Source organism: Priapulus caudatus, unplaced genomic scaffold (assembly GCF_000485595.1).
Source record: "Priapulus caudatus unplaced genomic scaffold, Priapulus_caudatus-5.0.1 Scaffold60, whole genome shotgun sequence".
NCBI classification, from domain to species: Eukaryota; Metazoa; Priapulida; class Priapulimorpha; order Priapulimorphida; family Priapulidae; genus Priapulus; species Priapulus caudatus.
In genome coordinates, this window is record NW_014577121.1 from 100,551 (window position 1) to 117,987 (window position 17,437).

The 17,437-nt window shown below is 41.0% G+C and overlaps 2 protein-coding genes across 4 annotated transcripts in view; one reads left to right on the forward strand and one right to left on the reverse strand.

Moving 5' to 3' along the window:
• Positions 1-4,951, forward strand: part of LOC106821150 (protein phosphatase inhibitor 2-like) — a 6,584-nt gene extending 1,633 nt beyond the window's left edge. For 2 of the 3 annotated variants that reach the window (XM_014825837.1, XM_014825839.1), the window contains exons 2-5: positions 295-486; positions 1,012-1,106; positions 2,070-2,200; positions 2,469-4,951. In XM_014825837.1, coding sequence (XP_014681323.1) covers positions 295-486; positions 1,012-1,106; positions 2,070-2,200; positions 2,469-2,540 — 490 coding nt within the window. In that variant the 3' untranslated portion in view covers positions 2,541-4,951. The remainder of the gene's footprint in view (positions 1-294; positions 487-1,011; positions 1,107-2,069; positions 2,201-2,468) is intronic. The other variant, XM_014825838.1, reaches the window with a different exon arrangement.
• Positions 4,952-5,429: 478 nt separating this feature from the next.
• Positions 5,430-14,737, reverse strand: LOC106821149 (U1 small nuclear ribonucleoprotein A-like). The gene is made up of 6 exons (XM_014825836.1): positions 14,651-14,737; positions 9,200-9,276; positions 8,677-8,849; positions 8,139-8,391; positions 7,761-7,872; positions 5,430-6,419 (listed from the first exon to the last, which is right to left on the reverse strand). The coding sequence occupies exons 2-6, from the start codon at positions 9,261-9,263 to the stop codon at positions 6,260-6,262; spliced, it is 762 nt and encodes a 253-aa protein (XP_014681322.1). The 5' UTR covers positions 9,264-9,276; positions 14,651-14,737; the 3' UTR covers positions 5,430-6,259.
• Between the last annotated feature and the right edge of the window lie 2,700 nt (positions 14,738-17,437).

The window sequence follows — 17,437 nt, forward strand, 5'->3', positions numbered from 1 at the left end:
TTTGAACATGCAAACTTTTGGTAATTCAGTTATGGATTTGTATGGGGTGGTGTGAGCAAATCTGGGATATTTAACCCTTCTCATTACTGAGTTTGCTCTGAAATTATAGCTCTTGATGAGTAAGTACTGCCAATGTACTTGGGAAACCAAAAATTATGCTTTGGTTGCAAATAGCACTAAGTTGCTATGTAATGAGGTACTAAATGTTTTTGTGAGCACGTTAATGTTTTAGAATACACAGATGCAAAAATCACACTAATTATAATGGAACAATTTTGTGATTTTGCCTTGCAGAGAAAATGGTGATAAAACTAAAGGTGGCGCAAAATGGGACGAGATGAACATAATTGCAACATACCATCCAGCTGACAAGGATTATGGACACATGAAGATTGATGAGCCAAAAACCCCATACAGCTATGGCAGTGATGATGAAAAAGACAACACAACTGATGAGCATGTTCATCCAGATGACTTGGCTAACAGGTATGTTATGAGACATGTCACCAACAAATGTAACGTGTGTAGTGTGGAGCAACCTAGAATGTTTGCATACTGTCTTTTTATGTCAGGCATGCCAGGTATGCACATTGTAGAGAAGCGTACACTAATGCCGCTATTTTGAAATAGTTTATTTCGTTTTATGGTATGTTTCTCGTCTGTTGCTAGGTAACACAAGAAATTTCACACGTAACTGCGCATAATAACAAACTGTAGAACTACCTGTGTGTGAGTTTGAAACATAAAATATGTGCCAACAAATGTTTAGCTGGTTATGTTGGTTAGGTTCATATCTAAGTATTATTCAGTGATGACAACCCGAACCTGGTGTGGAAATCCCACATTCAAAGCTAGCTTGTTTGTTTGACAGTGTTTGAGTGTTAGATTCCTTCTCATTTGAATTGTGTGACAGTGAAATTCCCACATTCAAAACTAGGTTGTCTGTTAGACAGTGTGTGATAATCTGTTAGATTCTTTCTAATTTTATATCTAATACTCTATTGACTCCAGATTAACAGATACGTTAGAAGACCCTTCGGTGAGACAACCCATAACAGCTTCAGATGATGGCAATCACCAGTGTCTCCAGACATCAGAAGATATTGGTAATTAATGTATATTCAAAATTGATCACTGCACATAACATCTCATGGTCACAGTATGTGTGACAGTCATATAGGTAGACTGACCACACTGTTGCTAAGTTTAAAGCAGAAAATCGAAAAAATCGTGTTTTTGCTCCACGTGGTATGTCACACATTACTAGCAGTTTTGTGTTATCTGATATATACTACAGTCAACTCTCAAAATTCTGAGCACCCTCAATACTGAACCTTACGTTAAACTGGATGACTTTTAAGTCCTAACGTTTTCCCTGTTTGCTTCCAAAAAACTACATTCCGAAAACCAATTCTGAATTCCAAACATATTTCACTTCTCAGAGCCATTAATTCTACGTCCAAAAAGCGTACTCATAATGATCAAATCCCTCAAACATTGGAAAAATTCTAGTGTGAAACTTTGAGATCAATTGCAGATCGTACATAGGGGCAGGAATGATATGCCTGAAATAGATCCCCTATAAACAGAACTTGAGTTCACTGATTTTTTTAATTGATTTTTTCAGTGGACTCACTTTGACTTCTGAGTTGACTGTGTGTAGAATTATTAGCTTATTGTGCAATATCGACAATTGTAAAAATATCCATAGGTAGCATAACTTTCTAGTCTTCAAAATTGGTATGTTGCGAACAGTTCTAGTTTGCATGTTGCCATAGAGTACAACACGGGCATCAATGTCCAACCTGATCAAACTTGTGAACCCTCTGTCAAAGCTTTACCATTTAGGGTTGCTGCACTAAGGCACACCAGATTGTAAATATCATCGACGGCAGAATTCGGTAGAGTGGCAATCAGAATAAATCCACTGAAAATATCAGTGTTAATACCATGCTTATGAGACTTCATCCATAAAATAAAAGAATTTTTCAATTTTTTTGACACAGAACCAAATATTTTTATAAGAAGTCATCTATGTAAATTTAACTTGTTTTTTTTTTAATTTGTAGAACAACACAGCAAATTCGAACAGAAGCGAAAAGCTCATTACAATGAATTTGCGAAAGTAAAGATGGCGAGAAAACTCATGGAGCAAGAAGATGATGAAGAAGAGACGGACAAGCCGAGCCCAACAGAAACGGCAAGTATTTAAATATATTTTGATAGAAGGATGTGCTTTAAGAGACTCAGCAAGTATTTAATTATACGCTACAGCAGCAGTTCCAAGTACGTCTATTCTACTAGTCCTTTATGTTTCGTACGTTCCTGACATGTAAAGTGTATTATAGCATGAATGCATATCATGTGCTGTCTTTTAGTACTCGGCTAAACAGCTAAATAACAGGTAATGCACGTGTGCCTTGTAGAATGACAATCTTGATTATAAGTTAACATTTCCATTACCACAGAAAGATGACGAAAATGCAAAAAGTGCCGACATTCAACCAACAACACAAGAATTGGGTGACACTAACGAGTGAATGCAAGACAGGATGGACACGGACCCTAACAATCTTTCAAAGTATACTCACATATTACATATACACATATTTTCATAATCCTTTTCAGGTTGGTGGAAGCAATGGAATGTAATAGGCATAACTTTGCAGTCTCGTGCATGAGAATATTCTCCAGATTCACCGATTTTCAGAATTTTTGTTGTAAAATTCAACATTCTTGAGATCGAGGCCAATCCGTTGAGCTGTGTGGGGGAGTATATTTATAGATCTCCAACTGTTATTTGCATCAATAGATTTTGTTACTATCTGAAAATTATGATCATGTTCACACGTACATAGACAGTGTATTTGATAGTATTTTCACCTGTGTGTGGTGCACAGCTCAAAATAGTCTGCACTGCTATCTCGCTGTGCAGGTAGTTTGTGTGTCATACAAGTGATTTTACCTCAGGTGGATGGTTTATGGAGCATTCTATGTAGATATCAGTTTCACTGACTATCAAAAGGCCTTTTCCAATATATCAAACGTATCAATTTAAAGCAATGGAGTACAATACATTTGCTACAATTTTCAATGTGTGTACTATCATAAATTATAGTACGCATGACTAAAATTCTTGTTCATTTGATTGTTCATCTAATTTTCAAAATTTTCTCAAACTCCTATGGATTTTGCAAGGGGCTTTGTCCCTTTGACATTCCTCCCACCCAAGGATGAGGCTTTGATTTGGACTTCCAAGAGACTGCTGTAGCTCATGGGTGAAGTCAAGAAATCTTAGAATTTCTTATTTTCATGGCTGCTGTCTGTAATAGGTATAATTCGATTAGGAAGGTTTATTACATGATGCTACCATCTTAAACATAAGGTGTTCTGGTTTGCATTCCTTAAAACCCTTGGGGGGGATCAGTAACCATTGACCAATATGATCTTGACCAGTCAGGTAGTGTATGCTGCGTGATAAACCAGGGCATTTTAACATATAAGTGCAGTTTCTATTTGACGTGTTCCTAACGATTATCATATGTAAAAGTGACCAGTAATACATCTAACTATTATATGGCGTAGCATGTGAAGTATAGAGAGAAGAACACCCTCACCTTCAACATATCATATGTGGCAGACATATAACCAGCAGGTATTGCTAGCCAACCACATCATAATTCCTCCTTCAGGGTATCCAGACAGAATTCCAAAGGTGGTCCAGGATGTAGACAAAGTGTTTTCTTATTTCTTGCAGATGAATGTAGATGATGAGATTAGTCACATACAGTTGAAGCCCATGTTCCCAGCCAGCATGATTTTGACAGGCCCGTCAAATTATAGCAAACAAGAAATTGATAACTAGTTTGAAAAACTTCTGCTAACCATCTCTCCTGCTCCGCAGTGTTTCTTAGCTTGGAAGTTCACCACCCTGTCAGCACTCAATTTGTGTGAATTGTCCCACGGTTACTATAGCCAATTTTGAAATGAGTATTCTTAGTCTTTCACACTGAATGAGATATTACACATTTTACATTTGTGTCGTACATGGCTACAAGACACAAAGTATTTAAAAGTTTTGTGGTTGTCGAAGGTCATACCTTATCATTCGAAATCTTTACTGCAACGGGGATGGTAAAATAGTTTGTAGTTTTATTACTGCATGAACTTTTATAAGTTTTACATTTTTAATTATTTCAATTTTACGTTCATTTTATGAACCGAGAATGTAGACTAGACATGTGTAGGAATTATCCTCTTAATATAGTTTAGTATCAAGTGCATTTATATTAGAACTATTCATCCACACATGTATGTAATGTGACATGCATATTGTGAGATCGTTTTCATGTCTCGTAAGCAGGATTTGCTTATTGTGTAATTTATATTAATGTTTCTTTTATAATGAAAGTGTAACCAGCTGATTTATAAAAAAATTACTTGTGAGGAAGATAACAAATTCCCACTTGACGTGTTGTGCACAATAGCGTTGCAAGCATAATATCATTTCCCTTTTTCCACTATGTACTACGTTTTAGACCACCTCGATTACTTTTACTTATCAGGTTATAACGTGGCAAACTCATTTATATTTTTACGAACTTTAATTTTGTTAGCAAGTAGTGGGGTAAACTGCAATTGCTGATGTATTTTGCTATAAGTTATTCTAGCTGATGTAGAATTTTTTCATATTTCAAATTTGTCAATTCTCTCAATTACAGTTCAGAAAGCATGAACTTTGACATATCAATTACAATTCCATTTTAAATGTTATCTTAGTATTAGTAGTAAATTTATAGGTGACATAAATTGTATTGCAAACAGTAGCCACACAGCACGCTTGCTTGGTTAGGTATATTTATTAGTGTTCTTGGTTGCTATATCATTTATGTGTACTGTCACTATGTTTGGCCTATCTATCTCACGTGGTAGAATAAAAATTTAAAAAATACCTGTTTTCATACTCAAAAATCATCTTTTTACTGTGGAACTCGCACTTACAACAGAAATTGACGATTACCAAATATGGCAACGTTTTAACCTGCCAACTTACCTGTTGTGTCATTTCAATCCCCACAGGTCCTTATCAGATTCAGGAGATAGGTGCAGTTGTTTCAAAGTATACATTAATTTTTGACAATTTGTAACTTCACTAGTCATTGTAGCACTGAATATAGCTCAGTGGAATGGTCTGGAAAAGTCTTTGGAATGGTGGCCCAGATGGCTATTATATCCCTAGCACCATAATAAATCCGAGTTAGTGATAATCATGTCCTCGGCATCTAGTGGAGGATAGCAACTTGACCAAGAATGGTCATTGATGTCCACAGACACGTGTCATCAAAAGCATATATGGAACATCCAAACCCAAGCACAATTCTAGCTCTTTTTCCTTGATTTATAGAATTATAACATTCTGACAAGATAGCAACTTTGAAATACTTCATTTAATTTATTTGCATTTTATTTATTTTTGCTGATTCTTTGCACGAGATCAGGGTTAATGTTTAATACTGAAAACACTCATGTAAATAAAACTTAAATTGTTATCACTCTTACGAGCAATAGTCACAATTGCTTTGTATGCAAAACAACATTATTAACTTACAAGCAGGCTTAATACAACTTGATATGTCCATAGCTAGAGTGCGATGCAGCCAAATCGAAAACTCGGCCAGACTTGGAATGTCAGAATGTGTGCAATTCTAAACTGGAACAGATCTAATGCAATCTCCCAAGTTAAACAGCAAGTGTGCAATGCTGTAAGTTGGGATGCTTAACCAGTTTTTGGCAGGAGTGCAATGCTAAACTGGTACACAGCCAATAACTTTCATGCACAGAAACCACAAAAATTGTCAGTCATTTACACACTCTTTTACTTATATGATACAAACTCACCATTTGCTGTGTTCATACTCCTAGTCAATAATATACACCCCTTGAAAAGGTTAATCAGACTGATCAATGATAGGGGAGGGGGGCTGTTTGATGGAGAAGGGCCCTTTTCCGCACAAACACACTGCAAAGTCTCATAGGGAAAGTAGAACATTTTGCAAGTCCATCTTTTACTGGAACTCTGTAAAACCACTCTATCACAACTGACAGAAAAGCACACCATGACATAACTTCAGACCTTCACTGGTTACCCGAGGGCATTGTGTGCATACATTGGGGTGTTGGCGGACACATCTGGAACTACCCTACCCGGCACACCTTTACGAGCACACCTACGCATCACCCAGAGCCGTGCTGTTGGCAATCACTTCTTTGCGAACGTGATCTTCATTGCATGAGTTGGCGTGATCTTAAAGCTCTGCAAGGCGTCTTTAGCTGCAGCTGACTGCAGCTCATTCTCAAACTCCACGAACGCGATGTCGTGCCGTCCTGGGACGAGGCGTACCTCCTTGAAGCCCGGAAATCTGAAGTGTACGAGACAAACAAAATAAATATAATATTACACCCAAAATGAAAATTTTTACATCAATCTATATATACCACTCTTCAATAACATTCAACTCGCGAGTACAAACACCAATTTAACAAAAACACAGCCACACTTAATTAACATTGAAAAACACCAATAGCAACAATCAAGTGCCGCAGTGCGACAGGGCTCATCTGGTGTCTGGTGTTCTGCTGATAAATTTATTTGTGCATAGCAAGACGTCTTATACATAAGTCTTCTTTATTCTTGTTTGACTTTCGTAGCCAATTCGAACAAATATATCAGCTACACTTTTGCACCCACCTAATCTCTATGCATTGCAGACACATGTGCATTGTAGGTTGGCAGGCAACAATTATGATTAGAAGCGTGCCAGCCATGGGCTGCCCCGTGTTTTTGCCTACCAACGCGAGCATTCACTGATTCAGCCTTCAGGGTGCTATAGACAGACTGCTTTAGAAAATAATATGATTTAAGGAGCGTAAATCTTGTTCAACAAACATTTGCCTTTGCAATTCAACTGTGCAACTGTAACCTCACATTCACACAGGTATGGGCTCTAATAATAGCAAAAGCCGTTCAGTCCTTTGTTAACAGTCAACAAATCAATGTTAACCCGCTCTGCTATGGTCAAAAGGTTATTCGACACTTACTCTTCGCATGTCAGCGAAAGTACATTTCATGGTCCTTTCAATAAAGCCATAAAAATGTTAGGTCACCGCTGGAACAAAAAAGTTTTTCAATCGGCTCCGTCAGACATGTCCTCAGAAAATGTCTAAAATCTGCCCTGTGCCCCATTGACCTTTGACCTGTGACCTCCAATTTTGGCACAGTGATGGCTTTTCCTACCATGATGCTATACACCAACTATCACGAGCCTAGGTCGAGCCGTTTAGATTTGTGCCGCAATTCTGCATTTCCTCCCTATACCTTAAGTTAAGGAGGAAATGTTCCTTCTTTTACACCTCTTTGGACTCTGACCTTTGACCCCCCAGCTTTGACATCACAACTCGTTTTCGGATTACCCCCCCACGTCCCGAATATCGTGATCGTACGTCGAGCGGTTAAGATTTGTGCCCAACTGTTGACAGGCGGACGGACAGACGGCCAGACGCACGCTCATGCGATTCTACAAGCTGCATCGGACTATGTCAGATGAGCTAAAAACTAATGAGGTACTTTGATAGATCAGCTGGGTAAGCACAAAGAAACCAATACAAAAAGGTAAATGACTTTTAAGGCTATGAACAGTGAAAGGCAGTTCAAGAACTTTAAAACAATGTGTTAAAACGAGAAAGCGATGAGAGGAACTTACTGGTTGAATAACATTGAGAGCATCATTTCGTTGGTTTCCTCTGGCAGGTTCGTGAGGAACAATATCTGGTTTGGTGGTTGCTCTGGAATCGCAGCCGCCACCTGAGGTTGACCTTGACAGAAATTCAAATGTTGGCCACTACTTTCACAAGCTGCGTGAGCCGGATTACACCGCTACCAATACTCTGACACGCTGACACCAACTGTATTAATCCTCAAACAATAGCACAATTATATTTATTTTAAGACACTTGTCACATGTCACATTGTCACATCTTCGTTTATTTTTTTAGAATGGGAAACTGCAAATAGTATCTCTACTTGACACGATGGGGACTGATGTGCGAGAATAAATTGTGATGTCAGGATTAGCGCTTACCTGGCATGGTGGGAGGCTGTGGGACAAAGCTGGGCTGAAGTCCTGGCATCATGCTTGCAGGAGGAAGCTGTGGTCGCTGAGCCTGCACTGCCTGTTGCTGATCTTCTATTTTCTTCGCTTGTGCCCGTTTCCTTTCTTTCCTCGACATCTGTGAATCTTCTCCTGGGACACGCTTTGGTTTCTTTGGTCGCTCAACAAAAGTGCCTTTTTGTTTTGCGATTATATCCGAGTCGATTTTTGAATATGCTATCCGCTGTGATCATGAAAAAAAATTCAATCAGTTTCCTTCTAAAATTTGCTGCATTATAAGCTGAGATAATAATTTATACAGCATTCATTCATAGATAAAAATGCAATTTCACTAAATAGGGTTTTCAATTTTCCATTTAATCGACAGTACTTTGAAGATGACTAATTGGTGAATCCATTTCCTTTCAATTTGGCTAAATTTCCCTTTGCCTTACAGCATTATAGATTTGCCATGTATACAACATATACTGATGTATTGTGAACAAAGGGGAAAAAGTTAATTTCTTACCATGGGTTTATCATAAAATGGGAATCCCTGCATTGAACGCAGTGCATTTGTCCCACCATTGATATCTTTGAAGATGACAAATGCTTGGCCACGCATCTTCAGTGTTTTTAGAGCGACAATGTCTAAAATCTGCCCAAATTGTGAGAAGATTGCGTATAACGACTTCTTCAACTCTGAAATCAAAAGCAGGGGATACCTTTACGTTCTTTTTCGTAAAGAATGTCTTTTCGTTTCTTTTCGTAAAGCACATCTTTACAGTGATTAGAATGATAAATTCTGCAATCGGTCCAAATACAATGTGGGCATATATATGATATAACAATTTCTTAAGATCCAAAATCCAACAACAATGTGTAAACACCATACTATTGGGAATACAATATACAATCAATCCTGCATGAAATATGATGCTTGTCTATTGTAGGGTAGATTTCAAACAGCAAGTCCCAGCATTACTCAGATATTCTGCTATAGGATAGTACCATTTTCAAGGCAGTTAAACAATACAGAACTCAGATCTTACCATCTTTCTTGATTTTTTCATTTAGGTTGTTGATGTAGATTGTGTTGTTGGGTCTAATATCCATTGCAATTCTTGGTCTAGAAAAGTGAACAAAATAAGAATTAAGTCTGAATGAGAATACAAGAATGCTCATTAACTAATTAAAATTAAAATGTGTATATCAAGACAGATGTGCACTAAAACAACTAATGAATAGGTCAGACTCATGGGGGATGTAACAGCTCCAAGAAAAAGTTGCAAAACATGCATATTGACATTTATTACTACTAGTCTCCAGTTGGCTTAAGGGTGAAGATGGTGCAACAAATGGGTGCTCATGCTTACATACTTACTGCTTCAATGTTCAACCTATTATTGAGCTAACGTGTTACCGGGGACATAAACAAAGGGATACATTCAAACTTGATGCAAGATTTCATCAATTTTCAGTCTCTTTCATCTTATTCGATAGCTGCCACCATACGTCACCTGTTTACCTATTTATATTCCTATATATATATATATATATATGTCTTATCTGAGCTTCCATGAATGAATGTGTGAAATGAAGCAAGCTCTGTCAGTCTGTGTGAAACTGGTGCTCCTACATTATTTTCCTGTAAGTTTTTACTACAGCCCAATCGCAATCGTAGTTTAGCACCCCGGCTTAGTTGGTTCAAGGATAGAGATGATGTCGAGGACGGTGATAGTTAGTTAGTTAGTTAGTTAGTTAGTTAGTTAAGGATAATGGGTTGCAGGGCTCGAATTAACCGACGGCACCGACGGCAATTGCCATCGGTGCCCCTATCAATCGCCGTACTGCCCCTGAAAATCCAACCCGACCGACGGCAGTCACCTGCCTTGCCCTTTTGTGTAATTGCCGTCGGTGCCCTTTAATCTACTGCCCTAGTTTCGTTTTTAGTCGAATCAACATAACACGTGCGCGTGCGTGCTGTAGTTGCAATGATGAGCTAAAAACCGATAGTCGCAGGAGGGAATAATAACAGCATCGGATAATTATTCGCTCCTGATAGCGGGCATGTAAAATTTCTTGTTACTGTACTTCCATTAGCAGAGGGGGGTACAGGGGTCGGTGTTACGATGTAAGCTTACATGGTGACATGTTGTTTTGTACATTAAAAACAAGACGATGTTGATGTACTAATTTGTTATGAGTTTTCCTTTATTTTACAAATGTGCCTTGGTGCCCTTCTCTAATTTTGAGAGTTGCCTTGGTGCCATTTAAAATTGCCTCTGTGTCCTTCTATTTTAGAGAAAATACAAGGCGATTTCTCACATGCCCTAAAAAAATTGCCTTGCCCTTCTCGTCGCTTAATTCAAGCCCTGATGGGTTGTGATAGGCCTAGCCTAATATGCACCCATATCTTGCGATTTCATGAATCGGTCGATTCTGGCCTTAAATACGTTAGTAGTGGCAGCTGCGACTGCACTTTGTGGGAGTTTATTCCAGGGTTGCACCACTCTCTGGCTAAAAAAGTGTTGTCGCACCTGGAGTCTGGACCGTTGTTTATATAATTTCATGTTATTTCCCCTTAGTGTTGTTGAAGCTGGACAAAAGAAAGTGTTTGGGTTCAGTTTATATTTCCCTCTCATGATTTTGTATGATTCTATTAGGTCGCCTCTTAGTCTTGTCGTATGTAAACATTGTAATCCTAAAAACTTCAGCCGGTCCTCGTACTTGACGTTTTTTTAACCCATATACTAGTTTGGTGGCCCTTCGTTGGACTTTTTCCATGTGTTCAATGTCTTTACTAAAGTAGGGAGACCTGGATGCAGTACTCTAGGTGTGGACGCATAAATCTTTTGTATAGAATCAGGAAAGCTTTCTTGTCCAGGAACTTGAAGGACTTCCTGATTGACCGTAATACGTTGGTAGCTGTACAGGCCTTTATGCACTGCATCGTAGGTTTCATGTCGTTAGATATCCAAACCCCAATGTCCTTTTCCTCCTTCAAAATTCTTCTTTGGTCCCCGTCTTTCATCGTGTAGATATATTTGTTATTTTTACTGCCTATGTGCATCCTTTTGCATTTTTCAACGTGAAATTTCAGGAGCCATGTTTCTGACTACTCACTTAATTTATCGAGGTCTGTCTGCAGAAGAATATTGTCTGTGATGTTTCTTACTATATTCCAAATTTTTGTATCGTCTGCAAACATTTTCAACTTACAATTTACAAGGTCTGGTATATCGTTAACATAAATTAAAAACAGGATTGGACCAATGACTGATCCTTGCAGGGTTCTCCAAGCTTTTAAATTATAGCATGGGGGTGCTACTCACTGCTAGGGGGGTCCGGGGACATGCCCCCCGCAACATTTTTGAATTGTAGAAGCTCTGAGATGCAATCTGGGACACTCTGTAATCTGTATGTAAATTTGAAGCACTGCATGTGGGGTGAAAATGTTTGTTTTGCATGGGCAAAGCCATCGGAAAATTCAAAATAATTATTTCTTGATGAGCTAGAAAACACTCGGATTTGAAGTATGAAAATGAACATTATTGTGCCAGCTAGCCTACACCAGTTGGTTGGGATTGATTGTCAGTTCAGATGCAAAATATTGAAAGCAAAAGGTTATACACCGTAGATTAATTTTGGTACTATAACACGCGTATATAAGATAGCCGAGTCGGTTTAGAGTTAGTGTTAGGGTTAGGGCTAGGGAGACTGTTTGTGCTTGTGTGTGGGACTGCCTTACCCGTAGCATCGAGACCAACGTGTATTAATTGTTTGAACTTCTTGTGTATACACCAGCATGGCGGCTATGATATTTAGCGTGGCGGGTGCATTTTAGGATGGCGGGGCTTGACGATAGCCTGGCGGGCCGCCAGGCTATAAGTGCCCTTGGAGAACCCTGCCTTGAGGTACCCCGCTGTCGACGCTGCTCCACTCAGAAAATTCTCCGTGCACTGATACCCGCATCTTTCTGTCTATCAGGAAACTTTCCAGCCATGCGATTAGATTTCCCCTGATTCCATAGCCTTTTAGCTTACTTATGAGACGGCGGTGTGGAACCGTGTCGAAGGCCTTTTGGTAATCCAAAAATATTGTGTCTATTGAAGCACCACAGTCCAATGCTGATGAGGAAGTAAACCGACCAGGCTCTCCGACTGTTACACGGCGGAGGAGCCTGACACCCTTCCATACGAAATGCCTGGTAGCTTGAAAGCAAACTCCGAATTTCGTAATATTTCGTAAATAAAACAATGTATTACCACATTTGACCTCACCTGTTACATGTTGCAACTATCGCTACACTTCTTAATTATTATTTACCTCGAAATACATGTTAAAATAAGAGAATTTCGAACAGCTATACTATTTGAACGTTGTAAAATGCCATTCTGGATGTTCTTATGTCTCTTCTTGTACGTGAAAATTGCTACGTATTATGGGATATCTATGGGAAAATGGTGGCGTTTTTTTAGTTTTATCTTATCAATTTATAAACAATTACTCGCTGACACGTAAGTACATGCTCAGTGATAGCGCACATATAATAAATCGAGGCATGGAAGTACAGAGAAGCTGTAAGAATCATAAAAAGTTAGATAATTTAACGTTAAATAGCAGCGCACGTACTGCCGAACAAAATTCTAATGCGTCGGTTTGTGACCCTCTCGCCACGTAGTGTTAAGCGAGATGGGAACTTGTGGCTAATGAGGATGATGATTATTACTGGACATGCTCTCTATCCTTGAGCCGCTTAGTTTAGCATATATGCAAACTATATATATATACCACTATTAGTAATAGTAATAGTATTAGTTTAATACTAGTACTAGTACTGTAGTAGTATTATTAGTACTATTAGTATTAGTAATAGTATTACCAGGGTACCAAACTAGGATTGAGCAAGTGCCGGGATTGTGTCGCAGAGGGACATTTATTTATGGACATGTACTGTAGTCTGTACTGTAGTGTAGAGTGTAGTTAACTAAGTTATGCAGTTTCAGTAGCGAGCATATTCCGTATAGTGGCTATTGGCTAGGGGTAGGCCTACCGTTGAACAAAGAAGGGTAAGATTCTAAGAGTAAGAATATGACTGAAATTTGAAAATGAGTGAAATACTGTCGGCAATACTTCTACTCACTGGCAGCAAGAACCATTCCGCTGCAGCTACAGCACACACACGACCATTGTCTATATATAACATCATGGTGCCTAACTTGCCGCCGCAGTTTCCACAACTCACCGTTTTAAATCTGTTACAACTCCGGTGTTCCTGCAGGTGACGCCACTTTCCAACTATCATTGGAATCGCGGAAGACTGCTGAACAAGCTACACCCGCCAATTTTGACAATCGGCCCGCCAGAATGCGCTCAAATCACAGAAATTCCTAAAAAATACATGCGAAATGATCCTTCGCATGCTACATCTGAAGAAGGCGGCTGGCTGAACCGTTGGCGGCTGCGCTGATTGGCTGCAGCAAGTTTAATGCGCAGACAGGCTGCGAGGCTACGTTTGTTGACATCGCAGGTGAGTCATGTTAGACGGACCCCCTGTCTCGCTGTACGCTCGTCGATCTGTATTGCCTAGCGGGATGCGGGTTCGTCTGTAACTGGGCGAAGTGGCGGTTGATTTCATTATGGCGTGCATAGACATTATGCTTGCTGCAGCCAATCAGCGCAGCCGCCAGCGATTGGGCTTGCAGCCGCCTTCAGATGTAGCATGCGAAGGATCATTTCGCATGTATATTTGAGGAATTCCTGTGATTTGAGCGCATTGTGGTGGGCCGATTTTCAAAAATGGCGGGTGTAGCTTGTTCAGCAGTCTTCCGCGATTCCAATGATAGTTGGAAAGTGGCGTCACCTGCAGGAACACCGGAGTTGTAACAGATTTAAAACGGTGAGTTGTGGAAACTGCGGCGGCGAGTTAGGCACCATGATGTTATATATAAGCCGCGTTCACACGGAGCGAAGGAACTCGGGTCGAAAACGACCCGTGTCAAATGCGTCCCGGGACGAGCGTTCACACAGACGTTTTCTCGGTAAGAAAACGACTCGGGTCGAAAACGACTCGAGTCCTGGTTCATTTTTGCCGTGTGAACGCGCCACTCGGGTTGGAATTAGTACGTCACAACACGAAAGTAAACAGAATAGTTGGAAGTCAGTCAGAGTTTGATTGTTTAATTCGCATTGTATTTTCGCTTGAACGCATTGTATTTTTTTCTCAGCTCACAGCTCGCATAGCGTCGTGTGAACGCTCTCTTCAACGACGCTCCGTGTCGTTTTCGACACGAGTCGTTTTCGACCCGAGTTCCTTCGCTCCGTGTGAACGCGGCTATAGACAATGGCCGTGTGTGTGCTGTAGCTGCAGCGGAGTGGTTCTTGCTGCCAGTGCTTCTACTTAGTACTACTACTAGTTATAAATTTGCATTAAGTTTATATAATTTAAAATTGCGAAGAAACGCTAAATACAGTAATGAAGTATTTCAATAAAAACTAACCTTTTCCTAGAAACAGTAATAAAAATGTTCGTCCAAGTGACAACCTGAGAGAGAATGGTCTTTATCCACCGAGTGGCGAGTACTTGCCAAAATCGTATGCTGTAATTGCTGTTTCTTGTACTTGTAATAGGTGGCGCTGTGAGGTCGCACTCGGCTAACACTCGGCAGCAAGGCTGCCACTGTGGCTGCCACTCGTAGGGGGTTTTAGCAGTTTTAGCAGTTTTAGCCAAAGATCGTATAGTGCCGGAGGCCTCCGGCACTATACGATCTTTGGTTTTAGCCTTCCGTAGAGGATAAGGGATACCTACGGTGAAAACGACAATTTGTAGGGGGAAGTAGGGGTTTTTTGAATTTTCAAAAATTGTAACCCTTTTTTCAATAAATATCGAAAAATCTTCAAAAATTCTCAAGAAATTCCCGTTTTAATGATCTCTAAAAGATCAGTGATCAGTGGTTATCAGGAGTAGATAATAGGGAATTACTATCCCTATTATCTACTCCTGGTGGTTATGGAGGACAATATGCAAGGGACTTTGGGCTTCGCGCACATTTCTCATTATTTTGTAAGTCTCCAGTTTGGAAGGTGGTCCAGGGTGGAGGGTGCTAAGGGTTGGAGTCTCTGGTAAACACATCCATAACAAAAGCATAATTTACATGATTTTATAGGGGAAATGTGACTTTGTGTGTGTGAAAACTTGGGCGATGGGCGTAGGGGGAAAGTAGGTGGAAATGCGCATGCGTTTTAGGTAGAAATGAAAATTTTGAGTGGCAGCCCTGCTCGGCAGAGCTGTATCACTGATCTCGCACCCACCTTACCTCTGCTATAAATACCATATGACTATACCGTATACTAGGACAAATACCCCCCGGACAATCACCCCCCGGACAATTACCCCCCGGACAATTACCCCCATGCCATTCACCCCCCGGACAATTACCCCCCGGACATTTACCTCCCACAATATTGGCTCCCCCGGACATTTAACCCCCGAACAATTACCGCGGGACAATTCCTCCGCGGACAATTAACTTTCACTTGGTGTTGTGATTTATCATTGTTGAACATGATAAGCAGGAGAAGGTCAGAGAGGAGGGAAGACGGCGGTGGAGAAGAGGGGGAGGAGGTGGGAAGCAAGCGTGGCTGCGAGAGGAGGAGGGGGAAATAGGTGGAGGATGGAGAAGGAGGAAGAGGAAGGAGAGAGGAGGGAGAGGGTGGCAGGCATGAGGAGAGGAGAGCGCAGCAGACGAGGTTAGGCAGGAGGCAGAGGACGGGGGAGGAAGAGGCCAGCTAATTCCCACATCCGCCGAGGACGCAGGCGAGGAGGCAGGAGAGAGGAGTGGAGGAGGAGGGCGAAAGGGCGGGAGATACCAGGTGGGTATGACATTGGGCTGACGAGAAGGCAGCACCAGAGGCATGGAGGAGGGGACGAATGAGTGACGGAGAGAGGAGACTGAGGAGGGGGAGGAGGCCCCGGGGGGTAGAGAAGGAGGAGGTCGCGTAGAGCGACCTAGGTGGTGCCCAGCACCAGGAGAGGCGGTAAAGGTGGTGACGGGAAGAAGGAGGTTGGATTCTAAAGAGGAATAAAAGAGTAACTGAGCAGCAAAAGCATAAAACCACGGCTAGTGCACGATCCAACGAACCTAGAGCGAGCCAGAAAAGCCCAGAAATGCGACAATTCCGTACAAACCCAGCACCCATACACATTCTCGGATGTCTCAGACTTAGCATAATTATAGCATTCCAATTTTGCACTCCACACGTAGCGTTGTTGACGCAAAAACACTCAATTACCTAACGCTCAAATTCACCGGAGAGTTCGAATGCATTACGATCAGATTCATTGTCAGACATAGCACAGACTCATATAACGTGGGTGCGATTCATGGTATGTCACCGTGTGCGGTATGAGAGCGAAGTGGGGAAAGCGGTGTTTGGAGGATGTGGCAGCGGCGAGCGTGAGAGGAGATAGTATGAGCACGTAGGAGAGCGGATGTGATGTGGCTATTATAAGTAGCATCAGAGCGCGATGTGTGTCCTAGTGTTTTGTTATTGTAGGTAGTGTAGATGAAGAGGAAGCTGGATGGGAGTGTTTGTGTCTGCATTCATGATGACGTGAAATAGAGGCCAAGCGGGAGTCTGGATTGAAGCAAGAGGGGAGAAACGTGGTAGAAGTGTGTGTGAAGCACAGGTGGGAGGTAGCAAGCATAAAGAGAGGACAACTAGTAGCGAATGAAGGGAGCCGCAAGGAGCTATACTGACCCGGGAGGGCGATCTCTCGGTGTTTCCATGCTGTATGCGCTAGGAATAGACTATGTTGGTCGGCATCGCAGAGCGAATCCGCGAGTATTGGTCGCGGCATCATGCCATTGCAGATTACTGTGTACGCAGCAGTCCAGGGTATAGGGTGTAGGTAGGCTACAGAGTGCTCATGTAGAGGTTAGATGTGTAAGGAGACTGTAGTGGTGAAGGTTAGAGTTCACGATATCAGGTTGTCTGAGGTAAGGAGTTAGAGTAGTGTAAAAGATGTGTGAAGGATACGGAAGAGGAGATTAGGAGTAGTGAGAGGAAAGGGATAAGAGTGCTAAAGGCGTTACTGTGAAGGATTAGAGTAGTTAGTGTGAAGGTTTAGATTAGGGTTAGTGCATGAGAGATAGAGGTTAGAGTTAGAATGGAAGAGTAAGAGTAAGGTTAGTAGTGAAGTTTAGAGTTAGGTTAGTTGAAGGTTAAAGAGTTAGTAGTGTGAAGAGGTTAGAAGTAGGGGTTAGTCTCAAGGTTAGATTAAGGTA

Bases quoted from the DNA above. Each gene is read 5' to 3' on its own strand.
- LOC106821149 (XM_014825836.1), bottom strand. From the start codon at position 9,263: ATGGATATTAGACCCAACAACACAATCTACATCAACAACCTAAATGAA. The intron at 8,850-9,199 runs GTAAGATCTGAG...TTTTGATTTCAG, and splicing joins TGAAAAAATCAAGAAAGATG to AGTTGAAGAAGTCGTTATAC. The intron at 7,873-8,138 runs GTAAGCGCTAAT...ATTTCTGTCAAG, and splicing joins ACAGCCTCCCACCATGCCAG to GTCAACCTCAGGTGGCGGCT.